The sequence below is a fragment of the Equus asinus genome, chromosome 6 (assembly GCF_041296235.1).
Source record: "Equus asinus isolate D_3611 breed Donkey chromosome 6, EquAss-T2T_v2, whole genome shotgun sequence".
In the NCBI taxonomy this organism is placed as follows: Eukaryota; Metazoa; Chordata; class Mammalia; order Perissodactyla; family Equidae; genus Equus; species Equus asinus.
In genome coordinates this window covers 57,482,504-57,503,738 of record NC_091795.1, presented here as the reverse complement: position 1 = coordinate 57,503,738, position 21,235 = coordinate 57,482,504, and the positions used below count along the sequence as shown (strand labels likewise).

At 36.4% G+C, this 21,235-nt stretch overlaps 1 protein-coding gene across 7 annotated transcripts in view; it reads right to left on the bottom strand.

Moving 5' to 3' along the window:
• Positions 1 to 21,235, bottom strand: part of ASB3 (ankyrin repeat and SOCS box containing 3) — a 105,718-nt gene that overhangs the window by 50,006 nt on the left and 34,477 nt on the right. For 5 of the 7 annotated variants that reach the window (XM_014842983.3, XM_070512106.1, XM_014842987.3 and 2 more), the window contains one exon: positions 11,925 to 12,083. The exons of the other annotated variants lie outside the window; for them this stretch is intronic. In XM_014842983.3, coding sequence (XP_014698469.1) covers positions 11,925 to 12,083 — 159 coding nt within the window. The remainder of the gene's footprint in view (positions 1 to 11,924; positions 12,084 to 21,235) is intronic. 7 annotated transcript variants of the gene reach the window in all.

Here is a 21,235-nt window from a genome sequence, read left to right as displayed (position 1 = left end):
TAGTAGGTCATATCATAGTACTGAAGAAACCCAGAAGAGCATAAGTCTAAGAACGCAAGAATGACATGAGAACATCATTTCCTGCAATAATTTCTGGGGAAACATTTTATATTTTTGAAGAAACAAGTTTTTCCATTTTCTAAATTAGAGGGAAAAAGAAAAAAGCAAAAAGTAGTCTTTGACCCACACAAAACTTCTAACCAAAATCAACTCAGTTGAGGCATGCAGCACACTTAGTGCAGTCACAAGCCCCATCTGGAGACTTCATGAAGGCATGGACTCAACACAGGATTCTCATCTGGGACAAATATGGCAGACCTATACATACATGTAAGTGATAAATCTAACCAGGAATAGTGAACTCTAACTAGGAATAGTAAACAACAATCATTCTTTAATGCAGCATTCATTCGAGAATAAATTTTTAAAAGAGGGACTTTTTAAAATGTAATTATTACTCAATGCTCTTTTGGAAAAATGCCTAATATGACTATGTATTCTCAGGAACCATTTTAGACAAGTTCTGTACCAAATTCAAATTGCCGTGATCTGAGTTTTAAACATCAATAAGCTAGAAATACACTCTTCCATTTTGAGGCTCAGATTTTGACAGTAATTCTACTAAGAAACATTACAGTTGGCGAGGCTATAATGAACAGTTTAAGCACAGGCTATCCATCTCCTTTAGTTAAAGCAGCAGGTTGGTGATTCCCGAAGAGTGTCAGAGATCACTTACATATTCTATTAGGACATTTCATCTATATATGAATTTTTAACTATATTTATGTTTTTGTTATACTCTATGTGTACTCTATTATCCATTATGCACTTCATTTTTCTATAAAATTCAACAATAAAATAATGTTTCCATTGTACACCTAATTCACATAAAACTTTTTTTTTCCCTGCCACTTCCACAAAGCAAAAAAGAACGTTTGTTCACAAGCCATTATCTACTGCAATACTTCTCTGGTCCTGTGGTTACACTGACATCTGGTGGCACTAGAAAAGAAACTAGATTGCAGTGACAAGGGATTTTTTTTTCCCAATTTTGCTAATGTATTCTATGTGATTTCAGAGTTTATGTTTTTCCAAGGCTTTACCTATACCCAAGACAAGAGAACTATTAAAGTACTATACTAACTCCACTGACGGCCTACCTTAGCTGCAACCCTTCACTGTGACAATGTGACTGGCAAGTATGTAGAATTATTTCAAGCATGTCCCTGGGTAAGTTGGACTGTCCACAGTATTTATTTCATAATTAAAGTTTATAATCAGGATGGTTACAAAGTAAAGCCTTCCCATCAAGGATATATACATCATTTCAAAACACCTTCTCTATATATTCAAATAGATTCCTATAATGTGTCTTGGCCATGAATCTTTAATCTGAAACGTAGTATTTTATTGATATTTAGAAAAATTTTCTCTAAAATTGTAATGAAAAGTTACACTTCTTTCTTAGAAAGTACCTCATGTCTGCCCAAAGACTAACAATCTTAAAGATTATACTGATGGGAAAAACCATGACCTCATGGGCAAAATTCATTATGTTAGTCTCATAAGAAAGTTTGTGATAAACAGCCCAATCCAATTCTACGTGTTGCCACTGAGAGAGAGAAGTCTAATGGCCAATAGACATCAGAGATCATATCCAGAAAAACATCCTTCAAAACATCAATCAATCTTAGAGACAAAAACCTAAAATTCCATTATCTTATTATATATATTGATTATTTTTTCCTATGTCTCCCTAGCAACAATCAAGAGAAACATTTGATTTAGACAGCACACCCCTAAACTTACACCATCTTCTAGAGCTATAACATTGAATTCTACCACTTTCTATAATTATCCAATTCACATTTTGAAGCATTCATATAGCAGTATTCTCCTTATAAAAGCCACCTCTATAAGTATGATCTCCATTTTATGACTTAGAGAAATAAATCATTACACTGAGAAGCCCCTATCAGAGAAAAAGTATACGGTAAACTGTCCTTCATCCCAAAGACTCCTGTTTATACAGGAGCAACCCTTCTATTTCAGCCATACTAACCAGTGATGATCATATACAATTAACTGGCCAATGGCAATAATAATTATGAAGAATGACTAGAACATTGCATTAACTATGTAATGATCCAGTTTGATAGTCAGACATGCACACTGTACAGCAGTCCTACTCAATATTGTTCATAGACTGGCTGCCAATCGGCAAACTGCAAACCAGTCCAGAACAAGGTAAGAACTTCAGACCAAAATGTAAATAAATTACATCCCTAAGCACAGTTTAGTTCAGCTGACATTTTTCTTGAATTAATATTTCTTTGATGATGGAAGCAGTGCATTGATTTACATTCTGGCTCAAGTCCCTTATATCAACAGACTGCTATTTTGAGCAGCACTGCTCCATGGTACCTAAAGAGAACAGAGAATGCACTGTACAGGCAGAGTGGGGGTGAGGAGGAGCTCATCTAGTTCTATTTCTACCATATTCTAGAATATTAAACTACCATAAAATACTGAAATTGAAAATTTTTTGTTTTACTTTAAAAATTAATATGGACCTCCAATCTTAATACTATGGCATTAAGTAAGCATTTCCCCTTAACTCTTCTTAGAAAGCATCCAAAAGCAATTAATCCAAAATTAGTACAGAAAATAAAAAATAAAAACACACTCTCCATTTTTAGTAAAACTAGGATCCAGCTAAAACAACAGATCAAAAATAGGTAAAAGATGGGGCTAACCCAGTTAAGTTTGCAGCCTCTGCTTCCACAGCCTGGAGTTCACAGGTCTAGATCCCGGGCACATATCTACACACCACTCATCAAGCCATGCTGTGGCAGCATCCCATATACAAAGTGGAGGAGGACTGGCAGATGTGTGAGGTGAGAGTCAATCTTCCTCACCAAAAAAAAAAAAGAAAAAAATAGGTAAAAGAATTTCCAAAAGAATGTAGGTCAATTCTGGGTACTGGTGGGACAAGAGGAGAGAAGATGTCTCAGCTGAACATCTCAGAAAGAACTAGCAAAGTAAACTTCTCAAAGGTGAGAGGCTCCCTCTCAGGTACAAAACATAAATTCCATAATATTCCAGAGAGAGAATATTCATGAGCTGGCAGCAGAACGTCTCTGAGCTCACTGAAATCTGAAAGCCAGAAGAGCTGGGTCTAAACAAGGAATCACACAAGGACTATACTTGCAAGAGTGGTCTGTCTCTACTACCACAGAAGGGAAGCTGCACTGCAAAACCCCACAGCTTCCTATGCCCACTGACTGGTGAAAGATAAAAGCTAAATGAACTCACACCCAAAAACCCCGAGTCAAAAGGAAAACTAGCTAGTCTGGAATGTGGCTCTAGCTCCTTCCCATTAAAAATCTCCTGAAAATAGCTGATCAAGTAAAAATTCACATTTCCAGATGAATTATCTAACAAAGGTATGAGCACCAATCCATACAAAGTACAAAAAAGGGGAAGAAAGTTACAGGAAAAACTATTAGAAGCCAAAAAAAAAAAACATCATAAAACATTGCCACAAAGTGAATAAAAATTGTGGCTAAACCTTTTGCTGTAAATTTTAAAAAGAAAAAAGTTAAGTTTGTGAAAAAAGGCATAACACTGAGATATAAGTGCTCAGGTAACAAATGGCTAGATGATAGGAAATAATGTAAAAAAACTTAGACAATTTAGAAAAGATTTAGAAAAAATAAAACTATCATAGAAATGCGGTTGAAACTGGAAGAAATACTAGAGAGAAGAGATATTTCTGAAAAGGAACATAGAGGATTTTTAAAAAAACAGGAAAAGTAAAGTACAAAGAAAAAGGAGGATTAGAGAGGAAATGATATGCAAAACAGATAGGATATCCAACACATGTTAACTGCAGCCCAAGAAGACCATCATAACAACAGAACAGACAAATATTTAAAGATATAACTTCATAAGTCAGAGGGAGAAAGTCAAATACCATGATCTCACTCATAAATAGAAGATAAAAGCAACAAACAAACACATAGAGACAGAGATTGGATTGGTGGTTACCAGAGGGGAAGGGGGGAGGGAGGAGGGCGAAAGGGTGCTTAGGCACATGTGTGTGGTAAAAGATTGTAATTAGTCTTTGGGAGGTGAACATGATGTAAATTTCACAAAAATCAAAATATAATGATGTACACCTGAAATTTATATACTGTTATAAACCAATGTTACGACAATAAAAAGAGAAAGATATAATTTCAGAAAGATTTACTAAAATAAAGAAAATGTGAATCTATATATTGAAAGGGCACACCATGTCTCAGAGAAAACTGATATAGAACAGACATGCAAAAATATTGTCACAAAAAAGAGAAGAAAATTAGGCTGGCCTCCAACTTCAACTCTAGAACATAAGAGATTACCATTAAAAAATTTCTCAAGGAAAGTATGACCCAAGGATTATATACCTAATCAAACTGCTGTCCAAATATAAAATCATGATTCAATCATGAACATGCAAGAACTCAAGGAACATTATTTCCATAGGTCCTTTTAGAGGACTTTAGTAAAAGAAGAATTCAGTTAACCAAGTAAGGCTGGAAAAACCATGATGAAATAACTGGTGATAAACTTCTAAGCTATTTAACCATAGAACTAAGAATAAAATAAAATGAAGGAATTAAGATCCCAGAACAGGATGCAAAATGTTATTTCTACTGACAATGCAAATATGATACAACTAACAAAAGTTATGAACGGAATGGACAAAGAAAAAGAGTCATATAAGGAGAATATAAGGATACTTATTTCTTCAACTTCAAAAGCTGGAAGTTTTGGGGGCCAGCCCTGTTGTCGAGAGGTTAAGTTCGCACACTCTGCTTCACCAGCCTGGTATTCACTAGTCTGGATCCTGGGCATGGACCTACACATCACTCATCAAGCCATGCTGTGGCGACATCCCACGTAGAAGAACTGGAATGACCTACAACTAGGATATGTAGCTACGCAGCTATGTACTGGGGCTTTGGGGAGGAAAAAAAACAGAGGAAGATTGGCAACAGATGTTAGCTCAGGGCCAATCTCCCTCACCAAAAAAAAAGAAAAAGTCTAAAAAAAGCTGGAAGTTTAAATCTATCAACCAAACATGACTAATAAAATGACAGATTATATAAAGATTTAATTGTGTGCAAGTAAACACAAGAAAGATAAATATCCTAGTTTCATAACTGCTTATGTAAAGGAACAAAAAGATATTGTCTTAAAACATAGAAAGGTATGACACGAAATAATAAAAAGTTACATCAAAAAACATAAAACTAAATAAAAATAAACAAAAGCAAACAGAACATGAAATTAACATTTTTAAAATCTAACTTTAGTGAACGCCATATTTTTGATCTGGGAAAACTCAAAGTCATATTTTCAAGAACTAACATGTCCTCAAGTAAAAATGCTTATATTACAATTCTTGAGAAAGACGATTCAATCTTTTCTTGAAAAATCTAAAAATAACTCCAAACAAAGGTTAATTAATAAATATGTTAAATATATGAACACTAAACCTCAAAATTCCTACCTCAAAAAATAGCCCAATGATGATCACTAATCCATGAAAATACAAGTAAAAGTGAAATACAAGGTGTTTTGTTCATTTTTAATCTATCAGCAGAGTCAGAGTTAAAGGATATGCCACATGAGCTAAAGTATGACACATTTTACAGTTAAATATTGAAATAGGCAGCCTCAAATAACACTGTTTATAAGACACTTTGTTCTTATTAAACATTACTGCTATGTTTAACATTGAAGGTTACACAGAATAAGCAGAGACTCAGAACAAAAAATCAAAAATAATCTATCAAAAGCCAAAACTGCATGCTGTGCAGTTCCCATAGAAATTGTTCTATGAAGTCACACTGGGTTGGATTCAAGCCTCCAATTTATCAGTGTTGTTTCATATATAGCAAAATAAAAAGAAAACCTCTTTCTTACAAAATTAGCTGGATTTTCACTTAGAACCTACTATACTTATAAATAAGGATACTTTTATTTCCAAAGCAGTTTTACAAATCTATCCTTAGAATATTTACTACGTATGCATTTATGAGGAAAGAGAAAGGGAGTGGAGAGAGGAGAAGGCAAGGGTAAAGAGAAGAAATAAGGCAGCAGACTCCTTGTTAGAACATAAACTTTAAACTGCATATTAGCAAAAAGATGTTCTAGGACAATTTTCACATGGAAAGATAGGGAGAAGTTTCCTGAATTTCCCCTTTTGTGGAGTTTTCTCATTTTGATTCTTACTGCCATTGAACTGAAGAGTTCCCCTTTCTAAACTTATTTTTATGAAAACCTCAGTAAGTTCTGTATAGGGAAGATGTTCCCATCATAAACGATGGAGCAGTACACTTTCTAATCCTCTGCAATAAGCCTTAGGTTCAATCATAATCACGTCAGTGATGTCAATGACTTTTCCAGTCACCTGGGAAGTGCTCATAGTTCTGTATTCATTTTCTATCCCTTGATCCTCTTGTTTTACATTTAGAGTCTCTAGCAACAGTCTGGCCAGCCCCGGCATTCCAGTTGTTAAGATTCGGCACTCACCACTGTGGCCCAGTTTTATTTCCCAGTCAGGCAACCACACCACCTGTCTCTCAGTTGTCACATTGTGGCAGTTGCCTGCTGCTGTGATGCTGAAAGCTATGCCACCAGTAATTCAAATGCCAACAGGGTCATCCATGGTGGACAGGTTTCAGTGAAGCTTTCACACTAAGACAGACAAGGAAGAAGGACCTGGCCCCCACTTCCAAAATAACTGGTCATGAAAACCCGGTGAACAGCAGTGGAGCAGGGTCTGATGTGGCACCGGAAAACAAGAGGATGTCGCAAAAAAGACTGAGCAACATTTCACTCTGCTGTACACAAGGTCACCAAAAGTAGGAATCAACTCGACAGCACTAACAACAGAGTAACAGTCTAGGTAGTAACTGGACCATAGGTAGTACCATCAGCACAGGTACTACAACATGTGAGGGAATATAGCTTCCCTTGGGGGAAGGGGACAATATACTCTAAAGTTTTAGAAAAGAACAGTTTTGGAAGATAACTCCACAGATGGGAAGGAAGCTATACAAGATGGGCAGTCCCCCTTTCTCACTTTAAAGTCCAGCTGGTCCAGGCACTCTTCCTCATCTACAGATTATCATCTACAGTTTGTTGCAAACCTTGAAATATTCTAAATTTTATTTTAATAAAAGAATCTCTTCTATTATAGATTGAAACATGGATCAATACGGTTATTTAAAAGAGGTAGAAAGATACAGGTAAGCAAAGCAGAGTGCTATAGTTTGTCATATTATTTATGGAGCAGAACAGACACTGGAGCCCAGACCACCTAACTAAAGAGTCAAATGTCCATTCTTTGACGCTATGTTCTTGCAAAAGCTAAGGCTATACTTTTCCTCTTTTTAAAATACTCTACCTACTTCAAACAAGGACTAATACAATTTATGTAGTACTTGAAGAGGTAAAAATACTACATCTCCTTGGGCTTAAATCCCCTGCCTGAGTCAAATCATTTTTTGTTTTAGCCAATACAAAATGTAATTGAGATGGTAAGTCTGATGCCAAAGAAACTAAATAAACCCTATTACTAAAAATAAGTGATTTAGGGGCTGGCCCCGTGGCCAAATGGTTAAGTTCATGTACTCTGCTTCAGTGGCCCAGCGTTTTGCCGGTTCAAATCCTGGGCATGGACATGGCACCACTCATCAGGTCATGCTGAGGCAGCGTCCCACATGCCACAACTAGAAGGACCCACAACTGAAAATACACAACTATGTACCTGGGGGGCTTTGGGGAGAAAAAGGAAAAAAATAAAATCTTTAAAAAATAAAAAATAAGTGATTTAAAGCTATTCACTGGTTTGAATTATCTTAGCAACTCTTCCTTCTTTAAAATAAAAACATTACAAGTTGACTATATCCTGAAATATAAATCACTAAAATTTCTGCATCTCTAATTTTCTCCAAATACTTATATAAGTAAGCTCAATATGGAATTTCATAAATGGGACTATTAAATTTTGAAATTGTAAACTAAGTAACCAAACCAGCATTTCTCAAATAGTCCCATGGAATACTAGTGTTCCTTAAGATATTCCTAAGTGTTCCACAAAGAAAAAGAATATTACGGTCAAAAGCATTTCAAAATGCTGGATTAAAGTTAAAACAAGTGTTGTTTTATAAGAGCCTTCTCAGAGTCCTTCATTCTTTCATTCAACAAATAATTTACCGAATGCCTATCAGATACCGGGCACTGACCTGGGTTTGAGAGTTACAACAGTGAACAAGATAAATAAAATCTCTGCTCTAGGGGCCGGCCCTGTGGCGCAGCAGTCAAGTTCACACATTCCGCTTTGGCGGCCCAGGGTTCACTGGTTCAGATCCCGGGTGCAGACACGGCACCACTCGGCAAGCCATGCTGTAGTAGGCGTCCCACATATAAAGTAGAGGAAGATGGGCATGGATGTTAGCTCAGGGCCAGTCTTCCTCAGCAAAAAGAGGAGGATTGGCAGTAGTTAGCTCAGGGCTAATCTTCCTCAAGAAAAATAAAAAATCTCTGCTCTCACAGAACATTCTGGTTGAGGGGACAGTCAATAAACAAAGCAAAAAATAAAATAACTGCAGTCAGTGATAAGAACTATGAAGATACTAAAATAGGATGACATAGAATGCAGAGGATACTTCAGACTGAGTGGACACATTCAGCTACGTGGCTAATATTTTTTGTTTTTCTACCTTGGAGAAGATAGTATGTAGTATTTCCCGAACATATGTTGATCAGGAATCCTTTTGTCAAAGAACATATATGAATAGCTAACTGAATCAATTCAGAAAATGCTGCTCTAACCAATACACAGACAACAGCAGGATCAAGACTCAAATACAGCCCTTCTGATCCTAAATACAAGGTTTTCACAACTTCCTCATTTGTAAAAGTGGAAATAATAATAGTATATGTCATGGTGAAAATTAAGCAAGCTAAACTTAATTAAACACCTGACACAGGGCCTGATAGACACTCTCTGCTCAATAAACGTTATTGTTACTATTTAATACAATACTCTGCACATGATGTCTTCCTGTCATCCCAGGGTGACTTATTTTTCCCTTTTAATATCTTGAACACTTTACAAGACTTAATTCATTTTGTTCACTCCTCTCTATGGTATATTCCTTGAAGACAGCAACTAGAAGAGATACTGCACATAGCTTGGCTTCAATGAAAGCTTACTATGTAGTTGTACAGAACATCCATAGTGGGTTAAATGTGCATGTGGAAAACAAATAAGCTATATAAAAAACCAATCTCCCCTCTAGGAAACTTGAACCATATTACAGCAAGGCTTCCACGAAAACTCTTCATAATAATACATTTCACACATTCAAAATGCTTTCATAAATCAACATCACCAGTAATGGGTGACATTCTTCCTGATAAGATGTGCTAAGATACCATTCCACCTCTGTGGTATTCCTGCCAGAAAAGCATAACCTGAACTTTATCAAGAAAAAGCATTAGACAAACCCAAATTGAAAGATATTCTACAAAATAAATGGCCTGAACTCTTCAAAAATGTTAAAATCATAAAAGATAAAGACTGAAAAACTGTTCCAAATTACAGGAGGCTAAAGAGGCATAATAACTAAATGCAACAAGTGATCCTGGACTGGATCTTGAACTAATAAAAAAAAAATATTTTTTGCTATAAAGGACAATAGCAGACCAATTGGCAAAACTGAATAAGACCTATAGATTAAATAACAGTACTGTATTAATGGTAACTTCCTGATATTGATCATAATATGACAGTCATATAAGAGAATTTCATTGCTTTTAGGAAGTTCACACTGAAGTATTTATGGGTAAAGAAGCATTATGTCTACAATTTAATCTCAAAGAGTTCACAAAAAAAATAATAGCTAGAGAGAGAGAAATTGATACAGTGAATATGGCAAAAGAAAAAATTGGGGTAAAAAGTATGTAAGAATCCTTTGTACTGTTACTGAACATTTCCATAAGTCCAAAATTATTTCAAAACTAAATGCCTAAACACAAAAGTAATAGTGAAAAAAAGGAAAGATAGCAAAAAATCACGTGAAAAGATGCTCAACATCATTAGCAATCAGGAAAAAGGCAAATTAAAACCACAATGAGAAACCACTAAATCTCTATAAACATGGCTAAAATGTAAAATCAAAAGAGAAAAATTTCTCAATACCAAGTGCTGGTAAGGATGTGGGGCAAGTGAAACTCTCAAACATTACCAGAGGGAATGCACAATGGTAGAGTCACTTTAAAAGAAACTTTCAAATTGTTTCCCAAAGTTAAACATATCTTTACCACATGAACCAACAATCTTAAGTATTAATCCAAGAGAAATGAAAATTCATAGTCAAATAAAACCTGCATGCAAACGTTTATAGCAATTTATTCATAATCACCAAACACTGAAAACAACTCAAATGTCTATTAAATGGAAAATTGATAAAGTATGGTACATTTATACAATGGAATTTTTTTAGCAATAAAAAGGAATGAATTATTGATACATGCAACAACATGTATGAATGAAGTCAGTCTCAAAGGTTACATGTTGTATTATCCATATATATTTATGACCTTCTGCAAAAAAGCAAACTACAGGGATGAAAACAGATGACTGGCTGTCAGGGGTCGAAAAGTGTGGGGGAAAGGTTGATTAAAAATAGTCAGCAAGGGGCCAGTCCGGTGGCACAGTGGTTAAGTTCACGCTCTACTTTGGTGGCCCAGTTCATGCATTCAGATCCCGGACATGGACCTATCCATCACTCATCAAGCTATGCTATAGCAGCGTCCCATATACAAAACAGAGGAAGACTGGCACAGATGTTAGCTCAGGGACAATCCTCCTCACCAAAAAAAAAAAAAAAAAATAGCATGATGGAATCTTGGGGGTGACATAACTGTTCTGTGTCTTGATTGTCATTGGCATTACATAATTTTAGGCATACATCAAAACTCACAGAACTGTATACTAAAAAGAATGAATTTTAATACACATACATTTTAAGAGTATATATTTGTAATTTCACAAGGGAAAAAGTACTTTCATAGACATCTCATTTTATTCTCAGCCCAATAAAGACTACATAGGTACTATTACTCTCATTGTGTAAGTGAGGAAACTGAAGCATACATTAAATAAATGAACATACAAATTACATATGACAGGACCAAAACTGTAGTCCAGACACAGTGACTCTACTCAAATGTTTATTCTCATAATTTTCTCATGTTCCACTAAACTTGATGGGCTACAACATCCCTGAAGACAAACAGGATCAAAGGGAGGGAGGGAGGGAAAAAGAAACAGGTACTGGAAGTGTATCCTCTAGAATTCAGCCTTTGTCCTTAAGGAATTAAAAAATAGTCCATAACTGAAGAAGTTTGAATAGTGATCCATACAGGCAACAAATTAACTGGCATTAAAGGATTAGCTGATGATTTCTTCCATAAAGCCTTCTTAATTTCTTAATGCTAAGAAGCAGCAAAAGCAAACATCAAACATTCACAGGTAACCTTGTAACTATTGATAGGATTTAACTTCTGGTCTTCAGAAGAACATCGAGAATAATGATGGTAACTACAGCTCAGAACAGATTTTACAACTTTAAACAAACATTTAAAGATACTCGCAGACGCTATCATCCAAGGGTGGAAAACAAGGGGGGAACCTTTAAAAATACCTTTTTGGTTTTAGAATCAAAGAAGCAGCAGTATAATATTTGCCCAAGAACATACTGTAAGGACAATATCTCAGGGGAACACTAACCTTAGTCTCTTTAACAAAAAAATAAAAAATAAAAAGTTGCATCTGCACCACAAATAGCATACTTCACCTAAAAACAGTGGTGTGGTTTCCTCTAAAGTAGTTGCATTAGGATCGGCCCCAGCTTCTAAAAGAATCTGTACGATCTTCCAGTGTCCTTGACTTGCAGCAAGATGCAATGCACAGAAGCCCTCAAAAGTCTTTGTCTTAATGTAGTTTTCAGATGAATCTATACAAGAATAAAAAAAAACCATCAACTAGAAGATATCACTTCTATTTCTTAGGATTAAAAAGCAAAAATTCCAAGAAGAATTTAATGAAACATTAAAATATAATTCTAAAGGGGAGGTCTCAGTTTAAAACTCCCTAGAAAATCAGGAAAAAGTTCTATAGGGGTCACATTGTGAACAGCTCTCTGGTATTCTTTCTTTTTTTTGAGGAAGATTAGCCCTGAACTAACTACTGCCAATCCTCCTCTTTTTGCTGAGGAAGACTGGCCCTGAGCTAACATCCATGCCCATCTTCCTCTACTTTATATGTGGGACGCCTACCCCAGCATGGCTTTTGCCAAGCGGTGCTGTGTCTGCAACCGGGATCCGAACCGGCGAACCCCGGGCCGCCGAGAAGCAGAATGTGTGGACTTAACCGCTGTGCCACCAGGCTGGCCCCCGTCTCTGGTATTCTTAACACAAATTCTGCTTATACACTCATTTTCTCTTCTTTAATTTTTGACAGGTCGGGAGAACGGAGCGGCAGGAGTAACACCAAAGGAAGATCTGAACAGGATGCAGCACCAAAGATCTGCTTAAGCAAGATTTACTGAAATATTAATAAATTTTATGTTTTTTATTTCTACATTTCCATGAGAAAAATGGTCTCATCTCTAGCATTACTTCCTTGTATTCAATTAATAACTGAAGGTAGTTTAAAATACTCCTTTTCTAACCTAGTAGTTAATAGAGACTGCATTTTGAAAACAATAAAATGTACTCCAAAGAAATCAAACAGTGGCATACAGTTTATAAGAAACTTATGAGTTAATTTACTTTAAGGCTTTCTGGGGTTTATTGTTATGAAAATCTCAAGGTTCTAGTAACATTCAAATTATGTAAATACATCTACATTAAAATTTTTTCACATCCACAGCAAAAGATAATACTGAGAAGTGATTTTCTTACCTTTGCTTCTAAAACAATAAAATTCTAAACCCACAATAGGCTGTAAGGTAAATGGTGAAGGCATTTCTGAGAGTAGTAATAAACAAAAACAAAAAATAAAGAAATTTTTAAAACCTTTAAATAATATTTCCTTGAAATATCAGAATTAAAACTAATGCTCCTGACTAAAATAATCATCTGTCAAGTAATTCTTACAATTGTAACTCACTGATGAAATTGGCAGACTAAGCCATAATAATATTCAAATAAGAGGTTATAAGTACAAATATTCAAAGAAAACAGCCTCAAACTTTACAGGATGCACAACTAAACAGCAAGACAGGGTAGTTATATTTTAGCAGTTCCTATCACAACAGTGTGTCCCAGAGTAGTCAGAAACTGACCTTTATTCAGATATCCACAAAACTCTAAGGTTAAGACATAAAAAGCCAGGAAAACACAGATATATAGACATAGATATACAGACAGCTGTTAAATGGGAAATTTCAATATTATAAAAATACTAATTCTTCCCAAAATCATTAATAAATTTATTATAATTCTAATCAAAATGCCAAACGAGCTGGCTATTGGTTGGTTGGTTGTATACTTGGTAAAGTTGACACGGGTTGGGGAGGGCAGATAAGATTGACAAAAAATTTATAAAAATAAACAAAAGTATTGAGAGGAACCTAGACTTACTACACTATAAACCACGTCTTAAAGTTAGAATAAGTAAAACAATGTGGTATTGGTACCAAGGTAGAGAGGAAGGTGGCCATCAGTGAGAGGAGGAGAGAGCAGAAGCAAAGAGACTAGAGGTGATAGCTGAAAGGCAGGAGATCTAGACTAGTGTTGCATTACAGATGTCACAGAATTTTCTTTTGGAAAGAAAGAAGGAAGTTTCTCTTCTACTGAGAAAAAAGAAAAGAGATAAGGTTTAATCCTGACCATTTAAAATACTACACTTTAAAGCAGAAAGAGTAAATCATACTTAACATATGCAATTAGAAAGAAATCAACCAGGAGGGGGCCAGTGGGGAAATCCTAGGATAGAATGCAGACTGTGACAAACACATCTAATTGGATTACAAATGTAAGACATAACCTCACTGAGGGAGTGGAGAAAATTGACGCTGGCCTAAGTAACTTTGGAAAATGGTGTTATGACTAGAGATTGTAAGGCTAAAGACAAAAAGAACTGTAAATAAACATTGTAGTCTAGTTGGTAAAGTTGCCTCTCATAAGGGTACAAGATTAACAATTCTGATGGGGCCGGCCTGGTGATGTAGTGGTTAAGTTCACGTGCTCTGCTTCAGGCGGCCCAGGGTTCGCAGGTTCGGATCCCAGGTGTGGACCTAGCACCACGTAACAAGCCACACTATAGAGGCATCCCACATAGAATAGCAGAAGACTGTCACAGATGTTAGCTCAGTGACAATCTTCCTCAAGCAAAAAGAAGACGATTAGCAACAGATGTTAGCTCAGAGCCAATCTTCCTCACCAAAAAAAAAATCCTGAAATCACTATATGTACAATAAGATTTAATAAATAAATAAATGGATGGTAGATAGAGCTAGGTTTCTCACTATTGGAGAGGGAGGTTACAGATAAGCAAAGGAGGAAGACTAGAAAGAACTATATGGTACCAGACTAGAGTCCAGATATCAGTATGAACTCGTGTTTAGCTTTAACATAAATACAGATGGATACAGAAATACTTATAGTTATGTGTATACACATAGTTTACAACACATAAATATATTTCCTAGCTCTGTCTGCTGAAAGGGCTTAAAAGAAATGACATGCTAGTAGCAACAAGCACACCCAGTGCCCAGGCCTTGGTTTTGAATATCATTCTCTAATAAAAGGAACCAGGGCTCCTAGGAGAATGGCTAATTCTTGGGTTGGCACGTGAATATACAAAATGAACCTGGAGCATCCTGTAGGTCAAGAAAGCAAAAAAGTACTCAAAAAGCAAAAATGAGGGCATGTCAAAGAAACACAGGAGCCAATCTGAAAGGGCACTCAATAGTCAAAGCTAGGACAATATGAGCAACAAAATAAATAACATCATATTGGATAATAACCCAATGTATAAAATAAATATTCAGGTGTCTGTGCAGATATAAATGATTGAATAAGTAAATAAATGAGAGAGAAGAGATATTCCAAATATCAGAAGAATTCCAAATAATTTATGTAGCTACTCCCCCCTCAAGGAAGAGACCTTAATCCCCACCTGGTGAGGGCCACCATTAGTGATTTGCACACATACTCATTTTACAAAAGGGAAACAAAATCTCCTGTGCAATTATCTATGAAGAAAAGAAGAGAGAAAAGAAAAGATACTTCTCACTCAAGATGAGAAATAGTGAAGTCAGTTTACTACTAAATTGAGATCTTTAAACATTTAACTGCAGAAAAACTAGATATATTTAGCTAACCCTAAAACCACTGGACTAGGAAGGTAATAAGGTTTAGGAAAAGCAATGGCTTGGGAGTTTGAAGATTTAGCCTGCAATCCTGGCTTTACTCTTACAGTTGGATTACCCTTTGGGTAAATTACTTAAATCTCTGAGGTGCAGGTTCCTTAAGAGTAAAACAAGGATAAAACAGCTGGCCCAACCCTCAAAGGGGTTCAACAGATTTACCATATTTATGTACTGTCACAGTCATTACAGATTTTGGAAAGTCTCCAAAATACCATTTAAAGAAAGTTTTCAGGACCCAACATAAGTTGGTTTTGAAAGTTCCAATGATACACTGCCCTTCTTAATTGATATGGGGGGACCAAAGGGACCTTATCTATCTTGTATAGGATCATCAACCACTGCTCTCTCCCTTTCCTTACAAGAGGGATTCTTGGAAAAATAGCACATAATACTCAGTTTTTAATGCCTTAACCTCTGTTTACTTCTCACTGGAAGGCAAAGCGGTTTCTGCTTCTATCCTGCTTACTGAAACTTTAAATGGTAAAGGCATTAAAGTCTTCCTAATGGACAAACCCAATGGGCATTTCAGTTCTTTCAGGACAATCTCTGAGTTCTTTCTTGGCTACACTTTGAGGACTGGGGCCATGTCAGCTGGACCAATGCCCAATGCCAGCCACTAACACCTGTGCATTGATGACAACACTCTGGCAATGATACCACAACTCTATGTTTTCTGACACAAGGTGTCCTTCTACTCATAAATAATAAACTTGCTTACTTGTTTAACTGATAGATGGTAGGTTTTTATTTTGTTTTCTACAAACCCCTAAGAAGGAAAGCAAAACCACATGGTTTGAAGTAGACATTAAATATTTAAGTAGAGGTTAATATAAGTTAAATATTAAGATCAGAACCTCATCTCAACAGTTGAGCCACAATGTGATGAGCCCAAACAAACTGAAGATATGCCAATCACAAAGGGTGACAAACGCCAACTTCAGGTAGATGCTGTAGTCAAGCACTCTGCACAATGTACATCAACACATTATGTTATAGTTAGGAATTCTAAGAAAAAGTTGGATATAAAATAATTTCCACAACGCAAAAAATTTCACTGTACAAAATTCTCAGACCACCCTTAAAGAGACTCTATCATGCATGTGAGATAAAGGGAAGAAGTCAGTGGAGAGGAACAGGTTTGAAGGCATCAGGAGAAATTAGACACTATAAAAAATTAAAAGACTAGGAGAAAATATGTGAAATATCTGAAATATATAACAGCAAAGGATTAATATCCAGAATACACATAGAGCTCTTTAAAGACAAAGTATGCCTAAAACTTCCAAAAAGAAAGCCTCCTTGAGAATAAATCAACACAGAGGAACGCAGAGATGAGAGGAAGGGAGACCCAGAGTCCCATGACATCATTTTGAATACTAGCGTCCAGCAATGCCTGCACAGACCTACCACTCAGAATGAGCATTTACCTGAGCTACTGTATTCCCTTTCTGTGTGCAAGCTGGTTTGAACTAGGTTTCTTTCACTCATTACTGAAAGAGTTCTGATTAATCAGGTGGATAATTTAGCAGTGTCTATCAATATTTTAACTTTGCACACTTCTTACACCAGCAGTGTCATGTCTAAAACTCCATCCTACAGAAATGCTCGACCATGTGCACAAAGATATATATAAGGATATTAACTGAAGCACCACTTATAATAGCAAAATTTTAGGAAACAAACAAAATGTCCATTAACAGGAGAGTGATTAAATATATCTATACATCTATACTATGAAATACCATGCAGTGGTGCTCTTACTCAGAATGAAATGGGGAGCTATTGCAGAGTTTTCAGCAGAAAAGAGACATAGTCTGACATATTATAAAAGGATCCCTCTGAAATACTAAGACTACACTATGGCAGGATGCGGAGAAAGCAATGGCAGAAACAGATTTGCTAGGAGGCTACTGCAGCAATCCAGGCAGGAGATGACATGACTCAGACAAAAGTATTAGTGGCTGTCAGGATGGTGAGAAGTGATGTGATTGTGTGTGTGGGATGTGTGTATACATACACACAGATATATATACACATATACACACATAAAGATTTGCTGATTGATTGGATGAGGGATATAAGAAAAAGAAAAAAATTAAGGGTGGCCCACAGTTTCTGGCCTGAACTAGAACGACAGAATATTTCTGTCTCACAGATGAAGAAACCGAACCACTGTCCAAGGTCACATCAGTGTGATCTTTCCAAGGTCACATTAATAAAGTGAGGGAGTCAGTAGAACCCAGGTTCATCTAAACACAACTCTTAATCACTATGCTACACTGCCTTATTTAACTAAGGACCTTTGGCATCTGTTATCATGCCCAGTATGACAGCATAATATTTTCTTAACACGAACGAATAAAAAGTACTATGAATTAGATCATATATTTGCCAAATAAAACTATTTGTTAGAGATACACTATAACTGATTACAAGATTTTATGTGACCTTTAGTCAGTAAATGGTTTACTATTGAATGACATAATTAATTGCCACTGAAGATCATTACTGGCCTCCAAGATGACAAGTTTCATGAAATCTCAGTACCTACTAAATCAAACATCCAATACAGCAATACAGGAAAGAAGACAAGCAAATTCACTATTTGTCTTAATACTTTAAACTGAAAGCTAAAGTGAAATACATATATATGTATATTAAATTTCTAAGTAATCCATACCACAATTGAATGCTCTTCTCCAATCTGAATGAGAAGACCATGAATGATTCTTAGGCTAAACTCTGGATCTAAATTGAAGAGACAGTAAAGCAAAACCTTTCTAACCACTTAAGACTCTTCCATTCTTTTTGTGTAGGCCTGAGTACCTTCATACTTTAGTGCACTAATAAAAGGTATGTTTTAGGAATCTCTGGCAGTTTACTAACATTAGATGAAATTCAAGGAGGTAGAAATTATGTGACAAAAGACACTTTTAGAGGCTGGCCCCATGGCCGAATGGTTAAGCTCGCGCGGTCCACTTCGGCAGCCCAGGATTTCGCCAGTTCGGATCCTGGGCGTGGGCAGGACACCGCTCATCAGGCCGTCCTGAGGTGCTGTCCCACATAGCACAACCAGGGGCACTCACAACTAGAATATACAGAATATACAATTATGTACTGGGGGGCTTTGGGGAGTAGAAGAAAATTTTAAAAAAAAGATTGGCAACAGATGTTAGCTCAGGTGCCAATCTTTAAAAAAAAAGACACTTTTATGTATATCAGCTGAGCCACGAGAGACAAGAGAATTACGAATCATATAAAACACACGTATAGCAAATATAAAGAATGACAGAAATGTCAAACTTGCTTAGGAAACTTTTAAGATTAACCCACAATACCAAGTTAACTGCTATAGATATAAAGGTGCTGTTGCCATCATCAAGCAGAAGAGACCTCACTTCACTCTTCAAGACTAGAAATATTTGTACTTCCTCATCATTTTAAAATACTCCTCATACGTAGCTAGACCTTTTACAAAGTAGTCAACTACCATTCCTCACTGGTCAATATTCCTGAACCTGAACCATCCAGAAAAGTTTAGGTTATAATCATTTTTAAAAGGGAGGGGATCTGAATAAACTATGGACTTTATTAATTTAAAAAACGGATGAGCCAGGGGAACATATAAAACTTTTATTTCTGCTTATTCTCCCCAAATCCCCCCAGTACATAGTTGTATATCCTAGCTGTGGGTCCTTCTACTTGTGGTATATGGGACACCATCTCAGCGTGGCCTGATGAGCAGTGCCATGTCCGCGCCCAGGATCTGAACCAGCGAAATGGCATGGACTCTGAAGCAGAGTGGGCAAATTGAACCACTCAGCCACGGGGCTGGCCCCTATAAAACATTTTTAAAGCAACCCAGGCTATGCAGCTCTTCTGCCTCCTTCTAGCTTGATTTTCCTAGTTAGTGAATTAGATAACCAAATCTGATAGAATTTTGGACACTAGTTCCAACTACAGAAAACAACCAAACTCATGGAAGCCTGAAAATGTTACCACCTCCAAAAGTAAGTCATATAGCTGCTTCCTACCCTCTGCAAACCCTACTTCCTATCTCCCTGTCCCTACCCTAACCCTTGTGTACGAACTGCACATAAATTAGTTTTATCCAAAGTTTATCTCTTGATAGTGAACTGCAGTAATAGTACAGGGAGAAAATCTTATTTGACCATTTATATGAACTACTCAAATAGTTAACTATGGGGGCTGGCCCCGTGGCCACGTGGTTAAGTTCACACACTCCACTTCGGTGGCCCAGGATTTTGCCAGTTCGGATCCTGGGCACAGACATGACACCGCTCATCAGGCATAGCAACGTCCCACATAGCAAAGCCAGAGGTTCTACAACTAGAATATACAACTATGTACTGGGAGGCATCGGGGAGAAGTAGGAAAAAAAAAAAGGAAGATTAGCAACAGATGTTAGCTCAGGTGGCAAAAAAAAATAGTTAACTATGTGTGGCTATCTTATCCTCCAAAAACATCAAGCCTAAAAAAGAACAGTCATTAATAATAAAGGTGATATTCAAAATTTCTAAAAATTATAGAGAGATGACTTAACAGACAGTTCAAACATTTAGTCACAAGTATGCCTAAGTTTATTCAGCAGCTAAGGGGAAAAAAACTGTAACATAAACAACACTGTTCTGATGTGGGACACATAACAGTATATTGGGAATGAGCTTTTTGACTAGAAAAGAATATCTGAACTCATGCCTTTGTCACTAGAGATTAAGCTTTTTAAAATTTGAGACATACAGTCTATTTTCCTAATATCTTTAAACACTCAACTATAAAAGACTCTAGAACATGTGACTTAAAAAGTAGTAATGACAAACTTCCTGTATTATGATTTGGGAATTTAGGCTTGCCATTCCTCAACCCTTAAAACAAAACAGGACAATCAAAAAAACAGAAAAACACACCAAAAACAACATAAAGATTACTTTCTTTCCCATCCATGAGGTAATGAGTTAGTAATTCTGGCTATGGCACCAGAAGTCTAAATTTTGAGTGCTATACCTAGTGATGATAAATACGCAGAGAAGAAGAATCTGAATTTCCATGATCAATGAAATGTAAATGGTTCACTGAGTATTATAACACAGTGTTATATTCAACCTATTTAACTGAATGCTAAAAATGTTCACTTTGATTAAATGTTGGAAGCATGTCATAGCAGAAAAAACGTGAGCTTTAGAATAAGAGAAATATGTTAAAAAAAATACTTTATTATACAACCTTTGACAAGTCAACTTGTCTGAGCCTTCGTCTTTTCACCAATAAAATGGTATTAACATTGCCTCAATGGCAGTTTTGTATATATTAGATAAAGAATATGAATCAAGCATCTGGTACGACCATTGTTAAAAAGCAGTGCTCAGGGACTGGCTCCATGGTCGAGTGGTTAAGTTCGCGCGCTCTGCTGTGGCAGCCCAGGGTTCAGATTCTGGGCACGGACATGGCGCCGCTCATCAGGCCACGTTGAGGAGGCGTCCCATATCCCACAACTGGAAGAACATGCAGCTAGGACATACAACTGTGTACGGGGGCGGGTTGTGGGAGATAGAGCAGAAAAAAAAAAAAAGATTGGCAACGGTTGTTAGCCCAGGTGCCAATCTTTGAAAAAAAAGGAAGATTGGCAACAGTTGTTAGCCCAGGTGCCAATCTTTAAAAAAAAAAAGCAGTGTTCAATCACGGTTAATTCTCTTCTCAGTCCCCATCTC